The 26,610-nt window shown below is 51.4% G+C and overlaps 1 protein-coding gene across 4 annotated transcripts; it reads left to right on the top strand.

Moving 5' to 3' along the window:
* Nucleotides 1–4,558: 4,558 nt before the first annotated feature.
* TMEM53 (transmembrane protein 53) lies at nucleotides 4,559–25,663 on the top strand. 4 transcript variants are annotated; one of them, XM_045799725.2, is made up of 4 exons: nucleotides 4,559–4,808; nucleotides 19,614–19,735; nucleotides 19,987–20,103; nucleotides 24,134–25,663. In XM_045799725.2, exons 1-4 carry the CDS (start codon nucleotides 4,748–4,750, stop codon nucleotides 24,785–24,787), a joined length of 954 nt encoding a protein of 317 aa, XP_045655681.1. In that variant the 5' UTR covers nucleotides 4,559–4,747; the 3' UTR covers nucleotides 24,788–25,663. The 4 variants fall into 4 exon arrangements, with proteins under 4 accessions (XP_045655681.1, XP_045655683.1, XP_045655684.1 ...); XM_045799728.2 differs by lacking the exon at nucleotides 4,559–4,808 and adding an exon at nucleotides 4,851–5,082; XM_045799727.2 differs by lacking the exon at nucleotides 19,987–20,103 and having other exon boundaries at nucleotides 4,577–4,808.
* The last annotated feature ends 947 nt before the right edge of the window (nucleotides 25,664–26,610 follow it).

Genomic DNA, 26,610 nt, shown 5'->3' with positions numbered 1-26,610 from the left:
GCAAAGTCTATGAGGCATTTTACAGCTATGACAGGAAATAGCAATGTCAGCAACGGTGTCATCTCTGGACACTAAGGACAGGGGTTCGGTGCCATGAACGGTCAGTTAAATTGTAATTGGAGTGAACTGTTCCTCTGCAAACCATAATGTTCTTTAGCTGCAGCCAAATGGCATTCAAGAAGGGGAGACATTTTTTTGAAATGTCAAGGAAATTATTTCCAATTTGGTGCTCACAACCAGAGACTCTAATGATCAGTGGAAATGAGAAGCAAACAAATTAGCACTAATGGAAAATGGCTTTTGGAAAAGAGGATTTAATTTATAGTCAACTGATCATGGCATGCAGCACGCAGTAAAAGTTAGCCTCACCAGCTTGAGCATAAGAACTGGAGCACACATGGAATGCCAGAGAAAAATATACGTATGCCATCATGCTTATTGGAATCTCTCTGTAAGTGGCAGCCAATTAAAATAGTCATTATTTTACCTTGGAGAGAAAATGGTCTGAAAAATCAAAGCACATGAAATTAAAATCCGGATTAGGAACCGTGGTCCAAATTGGTTTGTTTGTGGCCTTTTAACCTTGGCAAAGTCTTCTGCAAGGATGACAAACCTACTTTGTCTTCAGCCCAGAGTGGACTCTTTGTTTTTAATTTCCTCTCCATTTTCAGAGGTGATGAATAAATCTGGACTCATCCATAAATCATTTCTATAGCAGACAAATGGTTCTTCCTCATGCAGGGAAACTAAAATCACAAAATCTCAAAAACCCCAGCTATTGTACTGAAGTCAAAAGTCCTTAGTGACAAGCGAGAAGAGGTATTAAAAACCAAAAGGTCACTTGGTCTCGTTTCTAAATAAAATTTCTCAGAGGGCCTCTTTCCCCTGAATCAAAGACACACTTCTAAAAGCAAGAAGCCTCCAGGGCATGGGCTGCCAGCCCGGCTCCCTGTCCCCAGATGGCCTTGGAGACAAGGCAGTCACTGTCCCCCGTTTCTCCACCTGCAGAATGGGACAGAGGCCTTCTCTTTGGGCTCCCATCTCAACTCCTCACTCTCAGCTCCCCATTTGGAAAGAGAGAGGGAGGGAGAAAAGAGACAGAGAAAGAACATTCTCCTTCTGACCTCAGGCCCAGCCAGAGGGTGTCCTCTGGCCTTTCCTTTACCTCAGGGCATATGCACTACAATCGGTCACTTCCTTCTCATAGATTCCCTTCCTTCTGCTTCCCCCCTCATACCTGCTTCACAGATCCTTCCCGCCATCCATCGCTTCCCTGCAGACTCCAGGTGCCCCATCTTTTCCTCACAGTGGCCTTTCCCTCCATCCTCTCCCCAGAGACCACCCTTCTCCCACCTCCCTCCTGCAAAGCCCTCTGCCTTCATCCTCTCCCCAGACCTACCCTCACTCTTTACCCAGACCCCGCTCTTCCTCTCAGATCACTTCTACACCCAACCCCACCCCACAGACCTGTTCTCATGCTCTCCCCGCAAAACGTTAATGCTCTAGGTCAATCATCGTCCCTCTACCCATGTTCTCTCACCCCTGCACTGCTCTGTGCTTCGCCTTCCCTGATCTGATTTCCCACCCCTCTTTCCTTCCCAGCTTTCTTACTCTGCCCTCAAAGGCCTTTGCTCCCAATCAGCAGTCTCCTCCACCCTTAGCTTCTCCACAGCTGCTCTGCCTCCCCTCAGCCTGCCCCCAAAGTTGGCTCTACCCCAGGTGCCACTTCTGTAGAGCCCTCCCTGGTGGAGGCTGCTTATACTCTTATACCCCAAAGGTCTCAGGATTGGCAGCAGGGGCTAGTGTCTGCTCACCAAAGCCCAACCCAGTTCTTTATTCTACCTCTTTCCTATAAAAACCCTTACTACTTTGAGGGTCATGCCACTCTGCTGTATGGACCGTTACCCCTCCTCATGTTCATATCATCACCTATAGACTCCAGAACAATGTACTCAATTCATCAAGGACCTTTCTATCTCACTCACAAGCATCCTTTTCCCTCCTCAAGTCCTGCCATCATCTAGGGGGACTGGCCATGTCAACATCTTGACTGTCTACTGTATTTCGCTCAGCCACTCATTCCCATGGCTACACCCTGGGCCTTGTCATCACCTGGAACTAATAAGCTTCATTATTCCACTTCCTGATCACACTTCTCTCATTCAACTACTTCCAAGATATGTGTTCTCTGACTTCACTGGGACCCCCAGTCCATAACACTTTTACACCCTCGTATGCAAGGTTAGGTTCTAAGCTCCATCATCTCAACCTTTTGCCAGGATCATCCACTTCCTGTCCTTTGTCCTTCCATTTCATCCACCTGATGAAACCCAAACCTGAAAAGATTCAATTAACTTCTCTTCACCCATCACTAGATGCCTGAATACTGCTGGGGGAAAAATACCTCCCACATAGCCACGCAGACTGCTGCTGGTACAATGAATGGTCACCACCCTCCTAACCCCCCAGAATTCTGTACGCTGCCTCAGTCCTCGTGCTCCCACTCTTCACTCACTGAGGCTACTTCAATCCTTGCACACAATCTCCAATCCCACTCTCACTGGCTGATATCATGTCCGCATTTCACAGAGAAAACAGAAACCACCAAACAAGAATTTCCTCAACTTCCTGCCACCAAACCTACTAGTATACAGATCTCACATGCTCCCTTGTCACAATGTGAGTGTCCCTCCGCTTTTCTAGGTGAATTTCTCCACCAATGCGTATTCCTTTTCCGGGGGTGCTACTCTCTCAGTTATCTCCTTTTCTCTGTCATTTTATCTTTTTTTCCTTTTGCTGGGTTCACACCAATAGCACCTCTCTCATCTGAATAAAAACTTTTGTCTCCTTCCAGCTATTGCCTTCTCCTTATTTCTCGGAAAGAGCCAAACGTCTTGAAAGAGTATTGTAGTCTTCACTTCCTCACCTTCCCACCCACTTCTCAACTCACTGTAATTTGACCTCTGTTCCCATGGCTCCACTGAAACTGCATTTGCAAAGGTCATCAACAGCTTCCTTGTTTCTAAATCCACCGGATTGTTTTTCAGACCTTATTTTACTTGATTAGTCATCAGCCCTCAACATTTTCCTGCCTTGGCTTCTGAAACATCACGTTCTACCACCGACTATCTAACCATTCTGGACATTTCATCTCGATTAACTTTGCAGGTCCACCCGCCTTTGCAGACCCTCAGACTTGAGGGCTTCTCAGGGCTCTGTCCTAGGCCTTCTCTTCTTACTCCTATTTATGCTCTCTGGGAAGCCCAACAAATCCATCCACTGGTGTGGCTGATGTCTATAAGGCACTACAGACCACCACGTTTCTATTTCCAGTTTAGGCTTATCTTGCAAGCTCCAGTCAGGCATTTAGGCCAGGAATTTAGAAGTCATTCTTCATTTCTCCTACTTGCCCCACTAGGCACCAAGTCTAGTTCTTTTTAGCTCACAAGTGTCTAAGGAATCCATCCCCTCCTCTTCATTCCTGTTACCTCTCCATTCTTTAGGCCACCATAATCTTTCCCCATTACTTAAACAACTTCCTAACTAGTCTCCCTCCTTCTCCCAATCCCCAATCCATTCTCTGTACTGATCTTTCTAAAATGCAAATCTGATTGTTATTCCTTTGCTTAAAGCCGTTCAATGACTCCCCACTGTCCTCAGGATAAAGTCTGAGCTTGACACCAAAGACCCTCCAAGATGCTAACTGTTCTTCCAAGTTTACTCTCACATTAGTATCTCCTCTGGCCAGAAGACGTTCAAAATTTCTGGCACTTATCCTTCAGTTTCCCCTTGTTGAGCTCCTGCAAGGAGTCCTTTGTCCTCCATATCCCCACAAGTCTTTCAAGGTCCAGCTCAAGACACGTCCCCAATGTCATCAATGCCCCTTCAACACTTCCTGAGCCCCTAAAATCCTTAGGGCCTATTCTTCGGTAGTATTTATCCCTCACACAGAATTAGAGTTGGTTCAGGTATGGTTTCTCTCCCTCTCCTTTTAAGACTTATGGAAGTCATGGCCAATAATCTCCACTAGAGCTCACCTACCTACTAGGTGCTCAGTAAATATTTGTTGAATACATGGATAAATGCAAGAAAACTGTATTCTCTAGCCCCTCTGTGTCCCCCACGAACAGAACATTCTCTAGAGTCTTCCCCTGAAGACACCACTCCCCTGCCTACCACTCACTCCACCAAAAATCCGCCTCAACCCACTCTCTGGTGGATGGGCAGGCACGCGTTCCCTAGGCCGTTTTGTACGGTTTTCTACCTCCAGCCCTCAGAGCTGCGTCTGGTAAAGGTTGGTAGAGGTAGGAGATGATGTAAGTCAAAGGGCACTGCCGTCCACCCGTAGGATAAGACACGGTGGGGAAGGGAGACCTTCCCATTTCCAGAATACCGCAAACCTCCTGCAGATCCTCTTACCTACACGGGAGGGTGGGGACTCTTCCCGACCGGCGTCGGGGTTGACCAATACCGGACCTAGATCACGCGAGTCAGCCAATGGCTGCGAAGCAGGGCTAGAACGGGGCGGGGCATGGTTGCTAGGGCCGAGCAGTGGGGTGCAGCGAGAGGCTCGGAGAGAGACTCGGCGGTTGCTAGGACGGGAGGTCACAGAGCGCGGCTCAGGGATTGGGCAGCGACGGGAGAGGTGGGTGGTGATTGGGCGGTGCCCGGGAGGCTCCCGGGTGAGTCGCGGGCGCGCGAGCGGGAGTTCCGGCGGAGGCCCGTGCCAAGGGCTGGCGCCTTCACCATGGCCTCGGCTGAGCTGGACTACACCATCGAGATCCCGGATCAGCCCTGCTGGAGCCAGGGTATGGAACGAGGGTCGGGTCCAATCGTGGGGAGGTAACCTAACGAGTCTGTGGGTCGCAATCACAGCTGTGGCTCCGCCCCTCTCGGAGCCCCGCCTTTTCGCGACCCGCCCCCTCACGGGGTCCCGCAGGTCCTAGACTTGGTCGGGCCCACAGAGCCCCGCCCCTGTTCAAGCCCCGCCCCCGGAGTGGTCTCCGCGTGTGAGCCCCGCCCCTTCCCTGCGGCCTCGGCTCTGTTGGGGGCTTTTTCTGGCTTCTCAGTTGGAGCTCTCAGGTGCGTGCCCTCGTTTCTCTCCTAGCAGCTGAGGGCTGCAGAGGGCAGGGGCTGTCCTGATTCCTTTGTTTGGGGTCAGGCTTCCCACTTCCAGCCTCTCTTCGGCGTTGTGGCTAGGGGACCCACCCGTTATTTTCCACCCACTGTTTTCCCGGGGGTCCTTGGAGAAGCCCGGGACACGGGACTTATCCCTCCCACTCTCCTTGGCAGTGGTAAACCGAGTAGGCTCTGCCGTTAGGTGGAAGTCGGTTTAGATCCTCCATTTAGTAGCTGGATGACCTCTGGCAGTTTCCTCAGCTGCAAAACAAGGCTACCGATAGTAACCTCCCTTCCAGGGCTGTTGGTTGCACAACTGAGGTAATTGTGTAAAGGACCCAGCATAGTGCGTGGCATGGAGTAAGTATAGTGATTAGCAGCTGCCTAGAGTCGTATCATTAAAGACTTGGGTGTGGGAGGCTTCGCAAAATGAGTAGCCTGTAGAGCAGGCCCGGGTCCCTGCAGTGACAGTGGGATTGGGGGCCCAGAGAATGGAAAGTGTGGCCCTGACAGGGAATTATGATAGAGGAGGCTTGAGGTACTGAGCCCAGCACGTCTCTCCCTGCTTTAGTCCACATGGCCTTTCCGCCCTCCTCTCCCTGCCAGCTGCTGAGCCTCTTGCATGGCTGCCACAGTGATCTTCCTTCACGTAGAGGTTTGCTCTTACCACGGGTCTGCCTAAAACCCTTCAGTGGCTCCTTGCTGCCCTCAGGATAAATCAAGTTCAAGTTCCTTAACGTGGTATTCAAAGTCTTTGGCAGTTTAGCAGCCCCTGCTTATCTCTTTGATCACTGTGTCCTTCTACTGTTCAACTTGAGTTTTATGTTCTGGCAACCCAAACTGCTTGTGATTCTCCACACACTTCTTGCTTCTCTGCCTTTGCTCCTGCTGTTTCCTCTGTCTGGAATGCCCTTTCCCCTCTGCTGCCCCACATTGCCCCCTCGCTTGTCTTTGTCCTGTTCGTCACTGAAGGCTTAGCTCAGATGTTGCCTCCTTCAGGAGAGCCTTCCCAGCCCTCCTCCCATTTCATCTTATGCTATTGGCTGGGGTCTAGGAGGAGAGGGCAGCCGCTAGGCTCCCACAGGACAGGTGGCTCTGGACCATCTCTGTTTCCTTCGAGCTGGGTATGGTGGCATAGGGCTCTTGGGCTTATGGTTGTAAAATGCTTTTGAAAAGTATTGGCATCAGGGGGAGATGAAGCCAGTTAATGTTATTGCCCTTGGAGAGCCACCAGCTGCAAAGGGCTGGAGCTGCCCTCTGTGTGGCTAGGAGGGCGGATGTTCTCTCTCAGCCCAGGTGGGCAGCCTGGCGGCCTTGGCTGGCCATTCATTTCTACCTCCTACTGGTTTCATGGCTTTGGCAAGTTGCTGAACCTTCCTGGGCCTCAGATTCCTGCACTGTAAAATGGGAATTACAATAGTGCCTACTTCACTTGTGAGGGTTTACAGGACAGTGGCTGGGTGTGTGTGCCTGGCACGTCGGTGTATCTCCTCTGGTTGTGGCTCCCCTCACTGCTTCATGAGGCAGCGTCCTCGAATGGGAAGAAACCTCAGGGGGCCATTTAGTCCTACCAGCATGAGGGTCTTCTGTTGCTTCCAGACCCTTCCCGGACAGGATGCTTCCTCCCAAACATCCTGGCCTGCTGTAGGTAACTGGGATTGTTAGAAAGCACTTCCCTTTCTTGAGCCACAATAGGCCTTCCTGTCATTTCTGCTTTCAGTTCAGCATTTGCTGTGTCCTGGCTGCGGGTTAGATGCTGGTGCCTCGGAAGTGACTCATGCCCAGGCTCCATTCAGGGAGCTGTGGTTTTCAGAAGGGGTGAGGGTTTATAAGCAGGTGGTTTCACAATGATGTGGTAACTGCAGGACTAGAGGGTCCTGGTGGGTACAATACAGCAAAGTCATCTCTCTCCTCTCTCTTCAAGAGGTCAGCTCATGCCTTCCTCACATCTCTGTTCTCCAAGAGAAATACCTCTAGGGCTGTTGGCTGTCCTTCCTCTGATGTGGTTCTAAGAACCTCCTCCGTCTGATTGCTTCTCTGGATCAGCTTTAGTTCATCATGCCTTTCCCTCTCCAAGTGCATGCCCCAGAGCTGAGCTGGAAGTTGTAGCACCCCTCCAAAGGGTAATAGCACCATGATCCCCTGAATCTGTCTCCCATGTGCCAAGAGCTCCCTCCAGCCTGACGTGGCTTCACATGGGCATAGCCTTTGGGGATCCTGGAGAGTGTCTTTGTTTTGCATTTGCTGTTTATGGTGGAGAAGTATGTAGGACAATCATGTTTGATTTCTGGAATTTCTTTCCCCCTATTTGAACATCAGAACTGCAGTGCCCAGCACTGCTGTGAGTTGACAGGTGAGCAGCTGCTGCTGACATATCAGTTACCTAGAAGGCAGCTGCAGATCTGGGGTCGTTCAGAGCCCGGGCTGGGCAGCCTAGGATCCTTCTGCTGGGAATCCCACCAGCCGGTATCTGTGACTGCCCATGCAGGGAGAGTGGTCTGCCTGGTCCTTCGCTGAAGCTGATCCCTGACCTGGAACCTCCCTGCATCCTTCTTCTCTGACCAGTGATCCCCTTCCCCTCCTAATACTCTGCTCCCATCTCATATCCTTGGGGAAGGTTCTGTTTTCCTGGCTCCCATAGCAGGGATCCCTGTTGTAGTGCTTTTTATGGTTTTGCTCACTCCTGCTACGGCCTGGCAACGATGAGATGCCAAATGGGCTGAATGGAGTCACTTGGCAGCTCTGTAGGCCTGAGCCAGAGATGCTCTGACATCCCAGGCCGAGGCTATGCTGCCCCTTCTCCCAGCCAGAGAATGGTCAGCCAAGTCCTGCCCCAGGGCCCCTCTTTGGCTTGCTGGCAGGCCAGCAGGCCTTCTTAACAGCACTATATTGCTGTCATGTTCAGTAAACATTTTCAGAAATAATTGGTTCACGGGGTCTGGACAAGGGGCTTACCCTTAGAGTACAAGGAAGGCCTTTGGAGGTCACAGAGAGGGGAAGTGATAGGTTTATTGTGAGCCCAGGTTTTATTGTGAACGTGATCTTCTGCTAAGCACTCACCAAAAAAAAAAAAAAAAAAAAAAAGAGAGAAAGAAAAGAAAAAGAAAAAAGAAAAGAAGGGTGTGTGGGGGGGGAAGGCCCCTTAACCTTCAGGAAGCTTTCACTAGCACCTGGGAAATAGTTTGGAGTGGTTTTGAACACCATGGTGGGCCCCAGTGGTTGCAGTGGGCTTCTTGGAGGAGAGTGGCCCAAGCTGGACCCAGAGCTTCACGGGGCTGTTAGGTAGATGGTGAGCAAAGAAAGTGCAGAAGGAAGGGCACTGGCGGGTGGGGGCTGAGGTGGTCCCACAGAGCTGTCATACCAGAGAGGCCTTAGAGGCCCAGGTGAAGAGTGAGTTGGGACTTCATCTTCTCCTTACCTGTGGGGCCCCTGTTTTTTTTTAAACAGAGGAGTCTAATTATACGCGTACCTTGTTTTATTGTCCTTTGCTTTATTGTACTTTGCAGATGTGCTTTTTTTTTTTTTTTAAACAGATTGAAGGTTTGTGGCAACCTTGCATCAGGCAAGTCTATGGGTGCCATTTTTCCAACAGCATTTGCTCACTTTGTGTCTCTCTGTCATATTTTGGTAATTCTCATAATATTTCAAACTTTTCCATTATGATTATATTCTTAAGGGTGATCTGTGATCAGTGATCTTTGATGTCACTATTGTTATTGTTTTGGGGCGCCACGAACCCCACCTATATAAGACAGTGAACTTAACTGATGATCGTTGTGTGTGTTCTAACTGCTCCACTGACTGGCCATTCCATCTTCTCTCTCCCTCTCCTTGGGCCTCCCTATTCCCTGAGACACAGTATTGAAATTAGGCCAATTAATAAGCCTACAGTGGCTTCTAAGTGTCCAAGTGAAAGGAAAGATCATGAGTCTGTCACTTTAAATCAAAAGCTAGAAATGATTAAGCTTATTAAGGAAGAACTGTGGAACGCCGGGGGAGGCCGAACACTAGGTTTCTTGTACCAAATAGCCAAGTTGCGAATGCAAAGGAAAAGTTCTTGAAGGAAAGCAAAAGTGCTACTCCAGTGAACATGCGAATGATAAGAAAACAACCTTACCGCTGATATGGAGAAAGTTTGAGCGGTCTGGACAGAAGATCAAACACGCCCTTAAGCCAAAGCCTAATCCAGAGCAAGGCCCTCACTCTCTTCAATTCTCTGAAGGCTAAGAGAGGAGAGGAAGCTGCAGAAGGAAAGCTGGAAGCTGGCAGAGGTGGGTCCGTGGGTTTGGAGGAAAGCAGCCGTCTCCACAGCGTAAGAGTGGAAGGTGAAGCAGCAAGTTATGCTGTAGAGACCACAGCAAAGTTCTCCAGGAGACTTGGCTAAGATCATTCATGAAGGTGGCTACACGAAACAACAGATTTTCAATGTAGATGAAACTGTCTTATATTGGAAGGAGATGCGATATAGGACTTTCATAGCTGGAGAGGAGAAGTCAGTGCCCAGCCTCAGAACTTCCAAGGCCAGGCTGACTCTCTTGCTAGAAGCTAAGGCAGCTGGTGACTCTAAGTTGAACGCAATGCTCATGTACCATTCCGAAAATTCTAGGACCCTTAAGAATTATGATAAACTCTGCCTGTGCTTTCTAAATTGAACAGTGTGGCCTAGATGACAGCACATCTGTTTATAACATGGTTTACTGAATAGTTTAAGCCCACCGTTGAGACCTGCTCAGAAAAAAAAAGACTTCAAAGTATGACTGCTCATTGACAATGTACCTGGTCACCCAAGGGCTCTGATGGAGATGGGTGATGAGATGAATGTTGTTTTCAGGACTGATAACATCCATTCTGCAGCCTAGAGATCAAGGAGTAATTTCAACTTTCAAGTTCTGTTATTTAAGAAATTCATTTCTTGAGGCTGTAGCTGCCGTGGAGTGATTCCCCTGATGGATCCGGGCAAAGTAAATTGAAAACCTTCTGGAAAGGAATCACCATTCTAGATGCCATTAAGAATACTTGTGATCCACAGGAAGAGGTCAAAATAGCAGCATTAACAGCATTAACATTAAATTTGGAAGTTGATTCCAACCCTCATGGGTGACTTGGAGGGATTCAACACTTCAGTGGAGGGAGTAGCCGCAGATGGGATGGGGAAAGAGCAAGAGAACCAGAATTAGAAGTGGAGCCTGAAGATGTGGCTGAACTGCTGCCATCTCACGACAGACCCTGAGCAGACGAGGAGCTACATCCCACAGACGAGCAAAGGAAGTGGTTTCTGGAGATGGAATCTACTTCCGGTGAAGATGCTGTGAAGATCGTGGAAATGACAACAAAGGATTTAGGATAGGCCGTAAACTTAGTTGCCAAAGCAGCTGCAGGGTTTGAGAGGATGGGCTCCCAGTTTGGAAAGAAGTTCTGTTGTGGGTAAAATGCTGTCAGACTGCATCACATGCTGCAGGGAAATCATTTCTGAGAGGAAGTCAATCAATGTGGCAAACTTCCATGTTGCCTTATTTTAAGAAATCGCCACAGCCACCCCAGCCTTCAGCACCCACCACCCTGACCAGGCAGCGGCCGTCAGCATCGAAGCCAGACCCTCCACCAGCAAAGATTATGACTCGCTGGAGGCTCAGATGATGGTTAGCATTTTTTAGCAATAATGTAGTTTTAAAGACTTTATTTTTTTATTTTTTAAAGTAATCTCTACACTCAGTGTGGGGCTTGAACCCACAACCACGAGATCAAGGGTCCCATGCTCTACTGACTGAGCCAGCCAGGCGCCCCAGCAATAGTGTTTTTAAATTAAGGTATGTACATTGTTTTTTTAGACAATGCCAGCACATGCTTGATAGACTACAGTAGAGTGAAAACATAACTTTTGTATGCACCGGGAAACCAAAAAATTTGTTTGACTCTATTGAGATATTCTTTATCGTGCTACTCGCTTTTTTGGGGTTGTCTGGGAACGAGTGCACAATATCTCTGAGGTATGCCTATATTTTTTGGAATCACGGTCTCTTTCACACATGAGCAAAAACCGTTTCTAATTTGTCTGCTCTATACCAGGCGCTGTGCTAGGCTCTGGATTTGAGATCCAGACCTGGTGGACCCTTTACAGGCTTCCTTTCTCTGAGCTCGCCAGGGTTTCTCTTGTCCTGCTCTTGACCATATCCTGCTCACATGCCAGGCCTGCCAGGAGCACCTCTCCTGATTTTATTAATGGCAACCACCTTGTGAAGGAGGGAGAGCTCTTACTCCGTTCTACATACGGGGACCAGAAACTCCGGGGAGCTGAGGTGTCTCGGCCCAAGTTATCCCAGATTTCGGCTCGGAGCTCCACTCCGCAGCCCGTGCGTGTGGATTCCGGTTGCCGTTAGGAAGTGTTGCCTGAGTACAGTTCCATTTCTAGGACACAATTAAGGACACACACAGAGAAAGAGGGGTCCAACAGAATCCTCTTATAATAGCAAAAATTGGAAATATCATGTCCAATAATGGGAGATTGGTCACCACAGATGAAATATTCTACAGTTGCTCCGTAGCCACTAAAAAGAGTGATGTAGAAATATATAAGCTGACAGGGAGAGAGGTTCACAATATGTGGCTAAATGGAAGAAAGCAGATTACAAAACAGTGGGATTCCAATTTTATTAGACATTCATTTTCTCCTTTTCTACAGGACGCACGTGCTCCTCGTGAAGGACTAGTGTCTCGGGTTCACTGAACTCTTTCCTTGTGCCGGGTACCACGCTAAGCCCTCCAGACATTCTCTTATTTAATCTCTGCATTAATAGCCCCATTTTACAGATAAGGAAATTGAAGTTTAGGGAGCTTGCTCAAGGTCTGTTTCATAGTTACTCGTGGCGGAGCCAGAGATTTGGACGCAGATAAGGTTTTGTTTTATTTTTATTTTTGTAAAGGTTTTATTTTAATTTAATTTATTTTAATTTATTTTATTTTATTTATTTATATTAATTTATTTAATTTATTTTATTTTAATTCCAGTTAGTTAACATACAGCGTAACATTAGTTTCAGGTGTACAGTATTGTGATTCAACACTTCCATACAGCACCCAGCGCTCATCACGACCAGTGCCCTCCTCAGTCCCCATCACCTGTTTCACCCCCGCCTCTGGGGAGCGGGGGTTTGTTCTCTATCCTTAAGAGTCTGTTTCTTGGTTTGTCTCTCTCTCTCTCTCTCTTTTTTTTTAAGATTTTATTTATTTGACAGAGATAGAGACAGCCAGCGAGAGAGGGAACACAAGCAGGGGGAGTGGGAGAGGAAGAAGCAGGCTCATAGCGGAGGAGCCCGATGTGGGGCTCGATCCCAGAACGCCGGGATCACGCCCTGAGCCGAAGGCAGGCGCTTAACTGCTGTGCCACCCAGGCGCCCCGGTTTGTCTCTCTCTCTTAAATTCAGATATAGTTTTATAAAGTGTGTACTCTTACTGTGCTACTTTCCTAGGCTGTTATTTCAAAAAGTAAAAAAAAAAAAAAAAAAAAGGAAATTTTAAATAAAGTAATTTAAATATATAAATATGGGAACTGTGGGGCAGCTGGCTGGCTCAGTTGGTAGAGCATGTGATTCTTGATCTTGGGGTCGTGAGTTCAAGCCCATGTTGGGGGTAGAGTTTACTTAAAAAAAAAAAAAAAGCCGGAACTAGATATGTGAGATTCTAGGAAGTTTTTCTGGGGAGTAGAGGAAACTGAGGATCCTTTTATCTTTGTGTATTAAAAAGAAAACATAGGTTCTTTGCATTTGGACTCTGGCGTACAGAGAAAAAGCACATATTGTGCCATAGACCCTTATGCCTTGTCAGCCTCTCCTCTGTCTTCTCACGTGCCCCTGGGATATGCACAATCTAATTCATGCTTTAGTTTTATGACTTGAACTGATGTACAATATATGTATCTGTAATTCTTACATTATTGGTGTCAGTATTGTTTTGTTGAGAAATTCTAGAGGACAGGGAGCGTGTGAGATTAAATTGTTTTGTGGGTGCTGAAGAATCACCAGGGTTGAAAAGAATACTTCTGCCTACCAAAGGGCTAAAATAACATTTTAACTCTCATTGCAAATGTGATACATGTTGATTTTAGAAAATGGGTAAAAAAAAAAAAAAATCAGGAAAAAGCAATCGCCACTAGTCCCAGAAATAATTGCTATTAATATTTGATGTGTTTTTTTCTAAGCATAAATATACGTGTGTATATATATAAATATATATGCACCTATAAATATGTATATATTCTGTTGTATATGCTGCTTTTCAATGTGCTTTTTCACTTAATGTATTACTACTAATTTTTTAAAAGATTTTAAAGTAGGGGCATCTGGGTGGCTCAGTTGGTTAAGCGTCTGTCTTCAGCTCAGATCATGATCCCAGGGTCCCAGGATGGAGCCCCCACATCGGGCTCCCTGCTCAGTGGGGAGCCTGCTTCTCCCTCTCTCTTGGCTGTTCCCCCTGCTTGTGCTCTCTTTCCCTCCCTCTGTCAAATAAATAAATAAAATCTTAAAAAAAAATAAAAGATTTTGAAGTAATCTCTATACCCACCATGGGACTTGAACTTAACAACATCGGGGTCAAGAGTCGCATGCTCTACGGACTGAGCGAGCCAGGCAACCCTATTATTATTAATTTTTTAAAATAATAGCATTATTGAGATATAACTCACATACCATAAAACTCACCCTTTTAAGCTGTACAGGTCATCGTTTTTTATATTTGCAGAATTGTGCAGCCATCGCCACTAACTCCAGAACATTTCCATCACCTCAGAAGAAACCCTGTTCCCACTAGTAGTCACTCGTTCCCCCTCCCTTAGCTCCTGGCAACCACTACTCTGCTTCTCTGTGGATATCCCTATTCTGGACGTTTCATGTGAACGGCATCATGCGACAGATAGTGTTTTGTGGCCGGCTTCTTCTACTTAGCCTGGATTTGTGAGGTCCGTCCGTGTTGTAGCCTGTGTTGCTACCCCGCTGGTGGTTTCTGACCAGATAGTATTTCGTCAGACGGCTGTACCACACCATTGAGAGGCGTTTGGGTCGTTTCTGCTCGGTGGCTCTTGCGAACATTTGCGTACAGGTCTTCGCGTGGACACGTGCTTTCTCTTCTCTCAGCGTGTTCACCTAGGAGTAGAAGTGCTGGGCCCTGCGGTAACTCGATGTGTAATTTTTTTTTTTAGGAGCTGCCAGACTGCTTTCCAAACTGGCTGCACCTTTTTGCGTTCTCACCGTTCTCACCGGTAGCGTCTGAGGGGTCTGATTTCTCTCCGTCCTCGTCGACACTTGCTACTGTCTGACTTCTCGGTTACAGCCATCCCGGCGGGCGTAACGGGCTCTCGCTGTGGCTTTGATTTGCATTTCCCTAATGACCGTGATGCGGGGCTTCTTCGCGTGTGCTCCTTGGCCAGTCGTCTGTCTTCTTTGGAGAAGTGTGTATTCAAATCCTTTGCCCATCTTAATCGGGTTGTTTGCCTTTTTATTGTTGAATTGGAAGAGATTTTTTTTGGTATATGCCAGAAACAAGCCCCCTATCAGATATACGACTTACAAATATTTCCTCCCATTCTGGGGGTTGTTATTTTCACTTTTTTGATGGACGGCGTCCTCTGAAGTACAAGTGTTTTTCATTTTGATGAAATCCCGATTTATTATTATTTTTCTTTTATCCCTTGCACTTTTGGTCACGTCCAAGAAACCGTTGCCTAATGCCAGGCCTCAAAGATTTACTCCTGTGTTTTCTTTTAAGAGTTTTATGGTTTTAGCTCTTACATATGTGTCTCTGATTTGCTGAATGTATTATCAAATATTTCCATGTGCTAAACATTTTTCTTTCTTAGAAGTGGAATTTCTGTGTCAAAGATGGCATGTTTTTGAGACTTTTGATCCATGTTCCAAAATTACTCTTGTCCCTGTCCTTTGCCTGCATCTTCCTACCTGTCTTCCACTGTTTGGGTTCAGGCCTTTGCCTTCTCTTGCCTTGCAGGTCACAGCAGCCTCCCCCCTGTTCCCAACGGACACTGCCCAGAAGCGTGGCAAGCGAGTGGCATGGTGATGGCGGCCGCTGTGGCGGTACAGCCGAGGGGCGTCTAAGCCAGTCTGGCGTTGGGGGTGAGGGATGAGAAGGGGTTGGGGGAGGCCTCAGGGGAGGCTCCCTGGAAGTGAGCAGTGAGCTGGTGCAGCAGGTGGAATGGGCATTAGCCAAGCACACACATGGAGCGGCAGCACGCTGGGCCGGGGGCGAGCAGCGCGTGCGAGGTCCTGGAGGTGGGAGGGGGAGGCGTGGTGGTCCAGAGAGATGGACGCTGGCTCTGCCACTTCCTGGCTGCATGTTCTTGGGGAGAGGGACTTACTCTCTTTGTGTGTTAGTTTTCTCATCTGTAAAATGGGAGCAATAGTAACTAACTCCGAGAACGGTTGTAGGACCCAATGAGGCAGCCTATGTTGGGGCCCTGGCTGGGGGGGCCTGTCCCTGAGGAGGAGGAGGCGAAAGAGGTCGGAGTCGGATCTGTTGGTGGGCAGAGGCAGCTAGGTGTACAGGTTTGAAGCTGAGGTGGTAGAGATTTGGTTCAGCCTGGGGGCTTGGGTTTCGTTACCCAGGGCACCGGCTGGGGCAGTGGTTACAAGCTGGCCTCTAGACCCCTTGGGTTTGGATTCCAGTTTTACTGCTTATCACTTGTGTGACCTTGAGCCAGTTATCGATTATCTCTGTGCCTTAATTGTTCATCAACAAAATGAGAATAATAACAGCACATTGTTCATGGGATTGTTGTAAAGATTAAATGAGTTGATACATAAAGTGCTTAGAACGGTGCTCGACAGGTAATGCTCCTTTTCCTGTTGCCCTTATTGTTTGTCTTGGTGATGGGAAAGGGGGAGGCGAGCTGGAAGGAGATGGGGAATTCAGAGCGGTTCGTGATGGCTTACGAGGTGGATTTGCTTGCCTGCTCCGGGTCACGGGACGTCTCGGAGCATAGATGAGAGCTGGAGCGGGGGCCTGAGTCGTGGCCCTGAGGATCAGCAGCCGGAGGCCCTGAGGTGTCAGCCACAGGAGGGAGGCGGGTGATGTGGCCAGTGGAATGAGCATGAAAAGAACAGGGGCTTGTATCAGAGGGTGCGGGGATCATGGTCCGGACGTGGCACTACGTGACCATAGCCATAACAGTACTTCTGTTACTGCGGAAAGGGCAGTGGGTAGCAAGAAGAATGCTGGCTCTTTCTCCTCGCATCCGTCCTTCACTTTGCGGCCACATGTTCATTCCAGCACGTTTCTCCCGCGTGCCTGAAGGGGCCGGCCACGGGCTGGGCACCTGGGGACGGGGTGGTAAGCACGCCGCACTCCGGGCCTGCCTTCACACGGCCTGCTGGCTAATGGGAGAGACGGATGTCAAATCATTGTGCAAGTCATTAATCCAGATTGGATCGCGCCACTTCCCCAATTGCAGAATCATCGTTTGCCCTCCACCGCGACAGAATAAAATCCCAACTCTTAACATGGCTTGAAAGGCCCTGCAGGATCGGGCCCCAGTGCCACTCTCGGCGGCTCTCCCAACCACTGCTGCTCCTCACCCTGGCTTCTAGGCCCCCAGGACTGCTTGCTGGGCCTCAGACCGATGACAGCCTCTCCAGAGCCTCCTGCCCCCGCTCATGGCCTCTCTCCTCCCAGCACGGTCCTACCGGGCCTCAGGGGCAGCGCAGCCCGTGTGTCTTCCTTTGGGAGGCCTTTCCCGGTCGCCAGCACTCTCAGCCACGTTGCCAGAGCACCTTGGACTTCTGGGTTCTAGCACTTGAAATATGGAATCAGAAGGGGCAGCATGGCTCCGGTGGGCAGAGGTCAGGATGAAGGCTGAAGTGAGGAGTGGGCGGGGAGAGTGGGGCCCCGGGAGGAGATTATGTTGGGGGAACGGCAGACGCCCACGGGCAGGAAGAGCCACTGTGGCTCGGGGCAGCCTGGAGTGCCTGGCTGGAGTGGAGGGACCAGTTCTCTCCCAGGAGGAGCTGCACGGAAAGGCTGGGCTCTGGGAGGGGGCGGCGTGTGCAGGGTGCCCGTATCCTGAGAGTGTCTTCATGGAAATGCCTTTCTGGGGAAGAGTCGTTCCTACCTGAGCCGGTGAGGCCACGGGTGCCTGTAAAACCTGGTGGAGCAGAAGAGAGTTTCAAGTCCAGGGGCAGGTCAGAGGCCCCAGCAGAAGCCATTCGAACCTTCCCCAACTGGGAATGCACCATCCCTGCTGGTGGGGGCTGGCCTTAACTTCAGGAGGCTGCCAGGGGGTGTGGTGTCCCTCAGCTGCCTTCTCTGTATGTGAGACACATGCCAAAGCCCTGTGATGCGTCTTGGTGGTGGCACAGGAGGGGACCACTGGAGGCTGGGGGAGGGGAGCCTGTGCTCAGGCAGCTGCACAGAGGTGAGGGAGCCTCTGTGGGGCAGGTCTCAGAAATGGAGTTCCTGGATCTCCGAGGTTCAAAGGCAGGTCCAAATGGGTGGCTGCTGATTGCCACCTGAGGCTGCTGCAGCCCGAGCTTCAGGGGTGGCCGTCCCCATCAGGCTTGGTCTAGGATGTGGCCCTCCCTGGGGCCCAGATGCCTTTGCGCCAGAAGGGCCCGGGCAGTCGATGAGCTGCCCTGGCAGGGGATGGGGACACCAGGGGAGGAAAGGTGGTGTGAATATTTGGAGTAGCCCGAGTTAGATCTGTAGGACCGACTCCCTCGTCAGGGGCTGGGCCAGCGTCAGGGGAGCCTGGGGTGCGGGCTGGCCTCAGCAGGGACAGAGGCAGGCGCTGGCAGCTCCTGCTCCAGGCTGAGTTGCAACCCAGCCTGGGATCCCCATGGGGGCGGGCAGTTAATCTCTGAAGGCCAGAGTCACCACTGCTGGAGAGCAGGAACATTGAACTTTTCAATCACATTAATTTCCACAGGAAATTGTTGTCTTCCTTTTGTCCAAAGGTTAGTGATTTATATTTACCATCCTCTTAACTAGCCTTGAAATTTACTGTTGCCAGGTCACCACTGGCATCCATAAATCTCGAGGTGGCAGCTGAGCAGAGCCAAGTGGCTTGATACTTGGAAGGGCACACCCCGGCCCTTGCGGGAGGGCAGATGACTGGTAATGGACGGTCCCTGCACCGAAGCCCCCCTGAGTGCGTGGGTCCTTGCTCAGCAGGGGAAATGAGGTGAGGTCTGACCGATGACGTTGCAGGGAGGCCTCTTGGAAAGTAGCCACAGGGGAGGCAGCTGGCCTGTGCCTTGGCACATCACCGAAGGAGACGTGCTTCTAGTTGGGGATGGTGCTGGTGGCACAGAAGGTCTCAAGTGGCTCAGTTAGGATGCGGATCGGGGGCCAGATTCCCAGCTGTACACTTCCTGTGTGACCTTAGGCCAGTAACTTAACCACTCTGTGCCTCAGTTTCATCATCTGCGATAATATTCCTCAGAGTGTTGAGGGGCGCCTGGGTGGCTCAGTCGGTTAAGCGTCTGCCTTCGGCTCAGATCATGATCCCAGGGTCCTGGGATCGAGTCCTGCGTCATGCTCCCTGCTTAGCGGGGAGCCTGCTTCTCCCTCTGCCTCTGCTGCTCCCTCCTGTGCTCTCTCTTTCTCTAATAAATAAATAAATAAATAAATAAATAAATAAATAAATAAATAAAATCTTTAAAAAAATGTTCCTCATAGTGTTGTTATGAGCGTTAAGTCTCAGTGAATACTGGCGATTATTATTCTCTGGCAGGACAGGGTGGGTGGTTTAATATGGTCCTTCAGAGTCTGTCTGGTCTGCCTCCCTGTTGGCATTGTCCTATCCATTTCTCCTTTTAAGATCCTCTTCCACCTGCTTGAGAAATTAGAATAGGCTGGCAACCTTTTTCTTTAAGGGGCCGTAAATATTTTAGGCTTTGCGAACCATAGGGTCTCTGTTGCCACGACTCAACTCCACTGTTTTAGTACGAAAGCAACTACACACAATAAGTAAATGGCTGAGCATGACTGTGTTCCAATAAAACTTTATTGTGGACAAACTTACATTTCATGTAACGTTCATGTGTCACAAAATATTAGTTCTTTTGATTTTGTTTAACCATTTAAAAATATAAAAACCATTATTCTTTCTAGCGTGCCGTTCATACAAAACCAGACCACAAGCCAGATTTGGCCCACGGCTTGTAGTTTGCTGAGACCTCTGGATTAGAAGGTGAAATCGCATGGGGAAAGTTCTCACTTTTCTCACCTGGGCTATGTCTTTGGTTACTAAAGAAAGGTGCCCTCGCGTGGGTTTTTCCAGTGACCCTGCATTGCCTCCTGAGAGGCCTGACTGCCACTTGAGGCGGGACAGACGAAGAAGCGCCGTGGGAGCCTGAGGCACGGGCACTGGCAGAATATGCCGGGCTCTGGCACCTGTTGGTTCCCTGCCCACAGCTAGACTGGCTCTGGATTGGCCAGTCACCCTCACCCCACCTGCCGACTCTAGTGCTGACAGTCCTACCATGTCTGTGTTTCAGAGAACAGCCCCAGCCAAGGCGGGAAGGAGGTGGGGACTCGACAGCCCCTGGTGATTCTCTTGGGCTGGGGTGGCTGCACAGACAAGAACCTCGCCAAGTACAGCGCCATCTACCACAAAAGGGTGAGTACTGCAGGCTTGCGGACACGCAGCTCACGGAGGGGGGGGGGGGCGCCGCCACCCGTGGCCGCTCGACCGCTGACCGCCAGTGTGACAGGCCTGGCACTGAGAACAGCCCGTGAGGAAGATGCTGGGGTCATGGGGACTTTGGCAGGTTTAGCCCTCCTTTGCTGCCAGCTCTGCGGCCTGGTCTGTCTCCTTCAGTCCCCTGACCTGCTTCCCCTTCCTTCGTCCCCAAACCCCACGGGGGGCAGCCCAGCCTGATGTGCTCCCAGCTCTGGAGTCGGCCCAGACCAGAGGGGCAGCAAGAGCCCGGGCCGAGGGTGCCGGGCATAGTGAGTGCTCCCAGGATGTTCTCCTTTTCTGACCAGGTGAGTTTCTGTCTTAGGGCTGACCGTGGCACCTTCACGTTCCCAGAGCAGGAGGGCCTCTTGGAAAAGAGAGATTCAGGCTGGAGGTTTTCTGGCTTCTCCTTGGGCCACCCCAAGGGTTAGATGTAGAGCTTGTGGTAACTGGAGAGCGCCTTAGAAGGGCCTGGGTATATTTTGGAAGCTCCTTTCACATCTTTGGCCTCTGGCCTGGCCCTGCCCTGCCCTCAGCCCAGACCTCCCAAAGCAGGGAGACGCCGGCGCGGACAGCCCTGGTTGCCACCTGGAAGCCCTGGGCTGAGAAGGAGTGGGGATCTCCTGGGAGAAAGGCCAGCCAGCGTCCCCAGGCCCTGCCTCAGCCTCCCTCCACTGGCCTCCATCTGCACTGGGCCTGAGGGGTGTGTGGCCCTGGAATGGGAGAAGGGTTGGGGGGGAAGTGTTCTGAGCTTGTTCCCCAACCAACAAGGCTGGTCCTCTGGCGTTGCCTTTTACGAACAGCCTTGTTCTGCAGGTAGTTTCGGCTCATTCTGAATTCCACTCCCTGGGCCAGGCTTGTTTGTCTGGCTTCTCCATTGGACTAAGATCCCTGAGGGCAGGCGGAAGAATAGGAATAGGTGAGTGTGGCCAGGACAGAGAATGAAAGAAAGGGCAAGTGTCAAGTGAGGAGGCTGGGAGGGGTCCTGGGGAGAACTGAAGTGGGGGTGTGGGGTTAGATTCCAGGGAAGGCAGCAGGGTTGAGTTGGCAGGGCTGGAGGAGGGGTCCTCTGGGAAAGGAAGGGGGTCAGGACAGGATGGGTGTGGAGAAAAAAATGTTCCAACCCCAAACTCCTGATACTCGATTATTATTATTTTTTAAATCCTTTTAAAAAATATTTTATTTATTTGTCAGAGAGAGAGAGAGAGAGCACAAGCAAGGGGAGTGGTAGGCAGAGGGAGAAGCAGACTCCCCGCTTAGCAGTGGGACTTGATCCCAGGACCCGGCGATCATGACCTGAGCTGAAGGCAGACGCTTAACTGACTGGGCCACCCAGGTGCACCTTGATACTTGATTATTTAAAAGAAAGTAGAAATACCATATCTGCCACCTAGAGATAACCTCTGTTTACTCGTTCATGCCCATCCTTTCAGCTTTTCTGTGTAGGTTTTTTTTTTTTTTACCCAAATGAGATCTGTTGAACATACTATTTTGCATTCTGCATTCTGCTTTTTTTCAGATCATGATCTCCACTTTGCTTAATCTGTTTTCGTCTCCTAGAGTTCCCAGTCCATATTCAGATTCTCTCACAGTCCCCAAAATGTCCTTTGTAGCTGATTTGCTCAAACCAGGATCACCCATTGCATCTAGTTACTTTGTTCCTTAAGGGTCTTTTTTTTTTTTTTTTTAAGATTTCATTTTTAAGTAATCTCTGCACCCAACATGGGCCTACCAGAGAATATATGTAGGAGTACATGATCCCAGATGCTGCTGGAAGGAAAGTATGATGGGCGCTAAGAGGCATCGTGGATTTGGCCGTTTGGGAGAGTGTGGGTGACCTTGGTGAGAGCAGTGCAGGGGAGTCAGTGGGAGGGGACGAGGTGGAGAGGGCAAGGGTCAGAGATTGTCTAGGAAGGTGGAGAGAGGGTGGGATAGAGTTAGTGGGGAACACAGTGTAATGGCAGAGGCTTTCTTAAAAAATAATTTTATTTGAGAGAGAGTGCGCACGTGTGGGGTGGAGGGGGAAGGGGCAGAGGGAGAGGGAGAGGAGGGAGAGTTCTAAGCAGACTGATGAGCGCGGAGCTGGATGTGAGGCTCCCATCTCAGGACCCTGAGATCACAACTTGAGCCAAAACTTAGAGTCCAAGCTTAATGGACTGCGCTATCCGGGCGCCCCGAGGCTTTTTTTTTTTTTTTTTTTTTTCAGTGAGGTTGGTTTGACGGGAATCTGGAGAGAGGAGACTGAAAATACAGGAGAGGGAGGCAAGGACCCACAGCAGGGCCCCGGGGCGAGTGTGCCCCGAGATGGAGACGGGCTAGGCTGGGGCGTGGGGGGCGCTGGGATCCGACCTGCAGGGACTTCTGGGAGCCTGGGCCCGGAGAGGCGGCAGCGGAGCTGCGGGCACCTGGGAAACCTCAAAGTGAGGCCCGGACCCGGGGCCCAGGGAAGCTTGGCAAGCGCGCGCCCTTCGCGGGGAGTGCTGTTCCACGCGTGCGCTCACAGGGGACGCGGAGCTGGAGCGCACACACCTGTGTGTCCTCATAGGGGGCGTGTTCACAGGAATTGCTGTTTATTTCTGCGTGTGACTGCTCCGGGGGAGGAGGGAGGGAGGGAGGGAGGGAGAGAGAGAGAGAGAGAGAGAGAGAGAGAGAGAGAGAGAGAGAGAGAGAGTGTGTGTGTGTGTGTGTGTGTGTGTGTGTGTGTGTGCGCATGCGCGCTCGTGGGGGAAGCGCAGCACGGAACTGCGTACCCGCCGGTGCTGTGTGTGCGTGGTGGTGTGTCTCGCCCGCTGTGGCTTTGTTGTGTACTCACAGCTGGTGTGGCGGGTGTGCATGTGAGTGGTGGCTGCCACGCGTGTCTGCATCTGTGGGATACGATGTGGTGGGCTTTTGTGTAGTTCTGGGAGTTGCGTGTGTGTGGTGGTGTGATGTGGGAGTGTTTGCATTTGTGGGAAATGCTGTGTGTTGGTTGGGGGCGGTGGTGGGAAGACATTTCACATCCCGTTGGGAAGTTAGAACTGAGCACTTTATGAAATTTCCCAGAGCCTGAGGGGCCAGGTGGCATCAGGGGCCCCTCTGCGGAGTGTCGGGAGGGGGGCGTAGGCATGCCAGGGCCTTGGTGAGAATAGTGCCAGGAGGAGTCGGGGACAGATGTCAGTTTGAGTCCATTGGAGGGGTCAGTTCGGGGGCTGATGGCAGGGTTATTTCAGCTGACTGTCGTGTTTAGCTCTAGGTCATTCCAGTCCTGTGGTCAGAGAGATTCTCATTATTCCTCCTACCGCCCCTAATTGCTGCTACTGTTAGTTGACTTGGTGCCAGGTGCTGTTTGGGGCACTTGAGGTACGATTTTTCATTCGGTCCTCACCATAACCCCGTGGGATGGACGTTCTCACCGTTTACAGATGGGAGCACAGGCCCAGGAGGATGAAGCAGATTGCTCTTCGCCCCTACTGGTAGTAAGTGTGCCAGGAATCGACCCCAGACCTGGGCGACCCCAGAGTCCGCCTAACTCAGATTCCCCTGACGGTGAGGGGCTTAGCACTCAGGCACATGGCTTTGGCTGCCTTTTCTAACTGACCTAGAAGAGGATCTGTCTGGAGATTTTGAGGCATACTTGACAGGCATTGTGGGGTACAGAAGCCTACGAGATGGGCTCAGATTTTAGAATTTGAGGAACACTAGTGTTTACTATATTTGGAATTTCAGGGCGAGTGGGAGGAGCGATCCCAGGACTTGGAACCAGATGGATTGGTGCCAAGAGAGCATGGACTCTGTTCTCAGGGTTCTTGGGAAGTCGGCTGTGGCCAGAGACTGACTTGACGCGAGTCCGGCTCACGAGTGGCCTCTGGCGGGCAAGGCTGGGGCATGCAGGCTGTGTCTCCGGTGTTGGCTTTTGTGGGGGTGGCAGCTCCTGGTGCCTGGGAGGGTGGGGAGGGTGCAGAGCAGTCACTGCAGCAGGTGGCCCAAGCAGCGAGGCCTTAAACAGGCCAGAGTTGAGCAGCTGATAAGCCAGGGGGAAGGTGGGAGAGAGACAGGGCACGGGCCAGGGTAAGACTTTGCCCTGGTCAGCCAGAGCGAGCTCCAGGCCTCCCCTACCACGCCAGGCTGGGTGGCCTTGCCAGCATGAAGCGATTGTCCACAACCGGGCCTTGAGTGTACCTTGCACCCAGAAGGCACCCGTGTCTGAGAGTGGTGAGCTGCTGCCTGGAGCACTGCTAGGCTTACGGGCCGCCGGCCGTTGGAGCTGCCGGACGTCTCTGACCCTCGCTTGTACTCCCCCCTCCCCTGCCCACCGCCCCCCATCCCTGAGGACCGACCTGGCCTGTCTCCTCTCCCCAGGGCTGCATCGTGATCCGATACACAGCCCCATGGCACATGGTCTTCTTCTCCGAGTCCCTGGGCATCCCTTCACTTCGTGTTTTGGCCCAGAAGCTACTTGAGCTACTCTTTGATTACGAGATTGAGAAGGAGCCCCTGCTCTTCCATGTCTTCAGCAATGCCGGTGTCATGCTGTACCGATACGTGCTGGAGCTCCTGCAGACCCATCGGCGCTTCTGCCACCTGCGTGTGGTGGGCACCATCTTTGACAGCGGTCCTGGCGATAGCAACCTGGTGGGGGCTCTGCGGGCCCTGGCGGCCGTCCTGGAGCACCGGCCCGCTGCGCTGCGCCTGCTGCTCCTGGTGGCCTTCGCCCTGGTGGCAGTCCTGTTCCATGTCCTGCTCGCTCCCCTCACGGCCCTCTTCCACACCCACTTCTATGACAGGCTACTCGATGCAGCCTCTCGCTGGCCCGAGCTCTACCTCTACTCAAGGGCCGACGAGGTGGTCCTGGCCAGGGACGTGGAGCGCATGGTGGAGGCACGCCTGGCACACCGGGTCCTGGTGCGCTCTGTGGACTTCGTGTCGTCTGCGCATGTCAGCCACCTCCGTGACTACCCTACTTACTACACGAGCCTCTGCGTCAACTTCATGCGCAGCTGTGTCCACTGCTGAGCCCCTTGCCCCACCCACCCCACTCCGCTCTGCTCCAGAAATAAACGTCCAGTACCTCCCTACAACCTCTGTCCGTGGGTGGCGGGGTCCTCTTCTGCTTCAACTCCCTGACAGCCCTTTGGGACTTTGTGGTCCCGCAAGTAGAGAATTCCCATTGAATTTTAGCAGCCTCCGCCCCAGAAACTGTTTCTCCCAGGATCCTAGGCAGCGGGAGTGCCTGGACAGGCTTCCGTAGGAGTCTTGCGCCGTGGCTGTGTTTGGATAAGTGCAGGTCAGGCTCTGGGTTCCTATAGCTTTTAGGCTTAGGGTCGCCCGAGTGGGGAGGGTGGGGTTGATGAGGAGCCCTGGGTTGGTCTTTAACTTCTTGAAAGGAAGCTGAGCTTTGTGCGGATTTCAGAGGATAGGGTCAGGCTGGTGCAGGGGGCTGTGATTTCTGCTCCAAAGCCCCGCAGCATGAAGCACCAGCCGCATAGATTGCACTTGGTCGTTCACTTGCAGAGGCTTCTCTCGCCTCACTGCCAGAGGGTCCGAGGCAGCAGCCAGATGGGGAGCTGAGAACGTAGCAGTGGCAGGCCTGCCTGGGTCTACTACACTTGGCCAGGAAGCCACTGGTCCAGGAAAGCGGCACGGTGTCTAACAGGCAGAAGGAGTGGGGCTAGGAAGACAGCACCATGCAGGAGCTGGGACAAGCTAAGTCAGGAGCCCTGAAGACCAGAACCAGGGGGAGGACTCCTGCATGTCCTTGAGAGACCCGTTTGGACCATCTCCAGGCAGGAGAGGAGGCTTCAGCCTGAGTTCTCTGTCCTCTCTCATTCCGTAAGTCGCTGCTGCACAATGCCGGCACATAGTAGGTACGCAATAAATATGTTGACCGAATGAGCTTACTGTGGTGTTCAAGGGCCTTGGGAGGGGCAGGGATTTGAACGTTTGAAGGGCTTTGAAAGTTTGACAGGCAGTGAGGGAGATGGCTGGCCAGGCTCTGGGTGGGAGCTGACCCTTGATATTCTCAGGACTGAGGGACCCTCTGCCTCCAGAGCCCGGCTCCATCTGCATTTTGTCAGCCCTCAGGGTCCTCTGGGACCGTCGCCACAAATCTCTATGCTGTGTGGTTGCATTCCCAGCCATGGTCAACAGGTGGCAGTGCTGCCTGGGCCATGAGACCAAGCTTGAGGATCCCACAGCTGGGTAGGCTTCATGCCCTCACTCAGGGTTAACGTTGCCTGTTAAAGAGCATACGGCCCCCAGGGTGAGAGTAACCAGCCATCAGGGACCTCTTGAGTCCAAGGCAAGGAGAGGGGAGAGTTGAGACCTGAAAGGAGCCAGCCCGATGGAAACGGGGCATTACCCACTTCTCTTCCCAAAACCTGAGCCATCCCTGGGGCTGCTTTGCTCTGGCAGGCCAGGCCATATACATTCCCTAGAAGCTTGGACCCCAGGATTCTTGTATTCAGAATATTTGGTGCCATCAAGCTGGGCCTGGGGCTGTGCAGGGCCTTCACTGGGCTCCAACCAGGGTGATTTGTCACCTGGGTGCAGGAGGCAGGAGCTGCCAACTGGACCCTATTCTGTAGTACACACCGAGGGCATCCAAAGCATCAGTGTGTCTAAGGTGGGGGGGACTTGGGATGATGCAGGACGGGCCTGGTTTGTGGGAATGTGTAAAGGAAAGGGTCTGCAGCTTTGAGCACCCGCCTGGGCACTCAGGTTGCAGATTACTCACTGGCAGTGGGCAGCCTTGGGGATAATGATTTGATAACATGCTATCTCCAGTGCTGGCTGCCCGGCTTCAGTTCCCCAATGTGAGAGTCCACCTTGGACAACTG

The sequence above is a fragment of the Ursus americanus genome, chromosome 12, assembly GCF_024610735.1.
Source record: "Ursus americanus isolate L20-20 chromosome 12, mUrsAme1.1.p, whole genome shotgun sequence".
Lineage (NCBI taxonomy): Eukaryota > Metazoa > Chordata > Mammalia > Carnivora > Ursidae > Ursus > Ursus americanus.
This window is presented reverse-complemented; position numbering and strand designations above follow the sequence as displayed.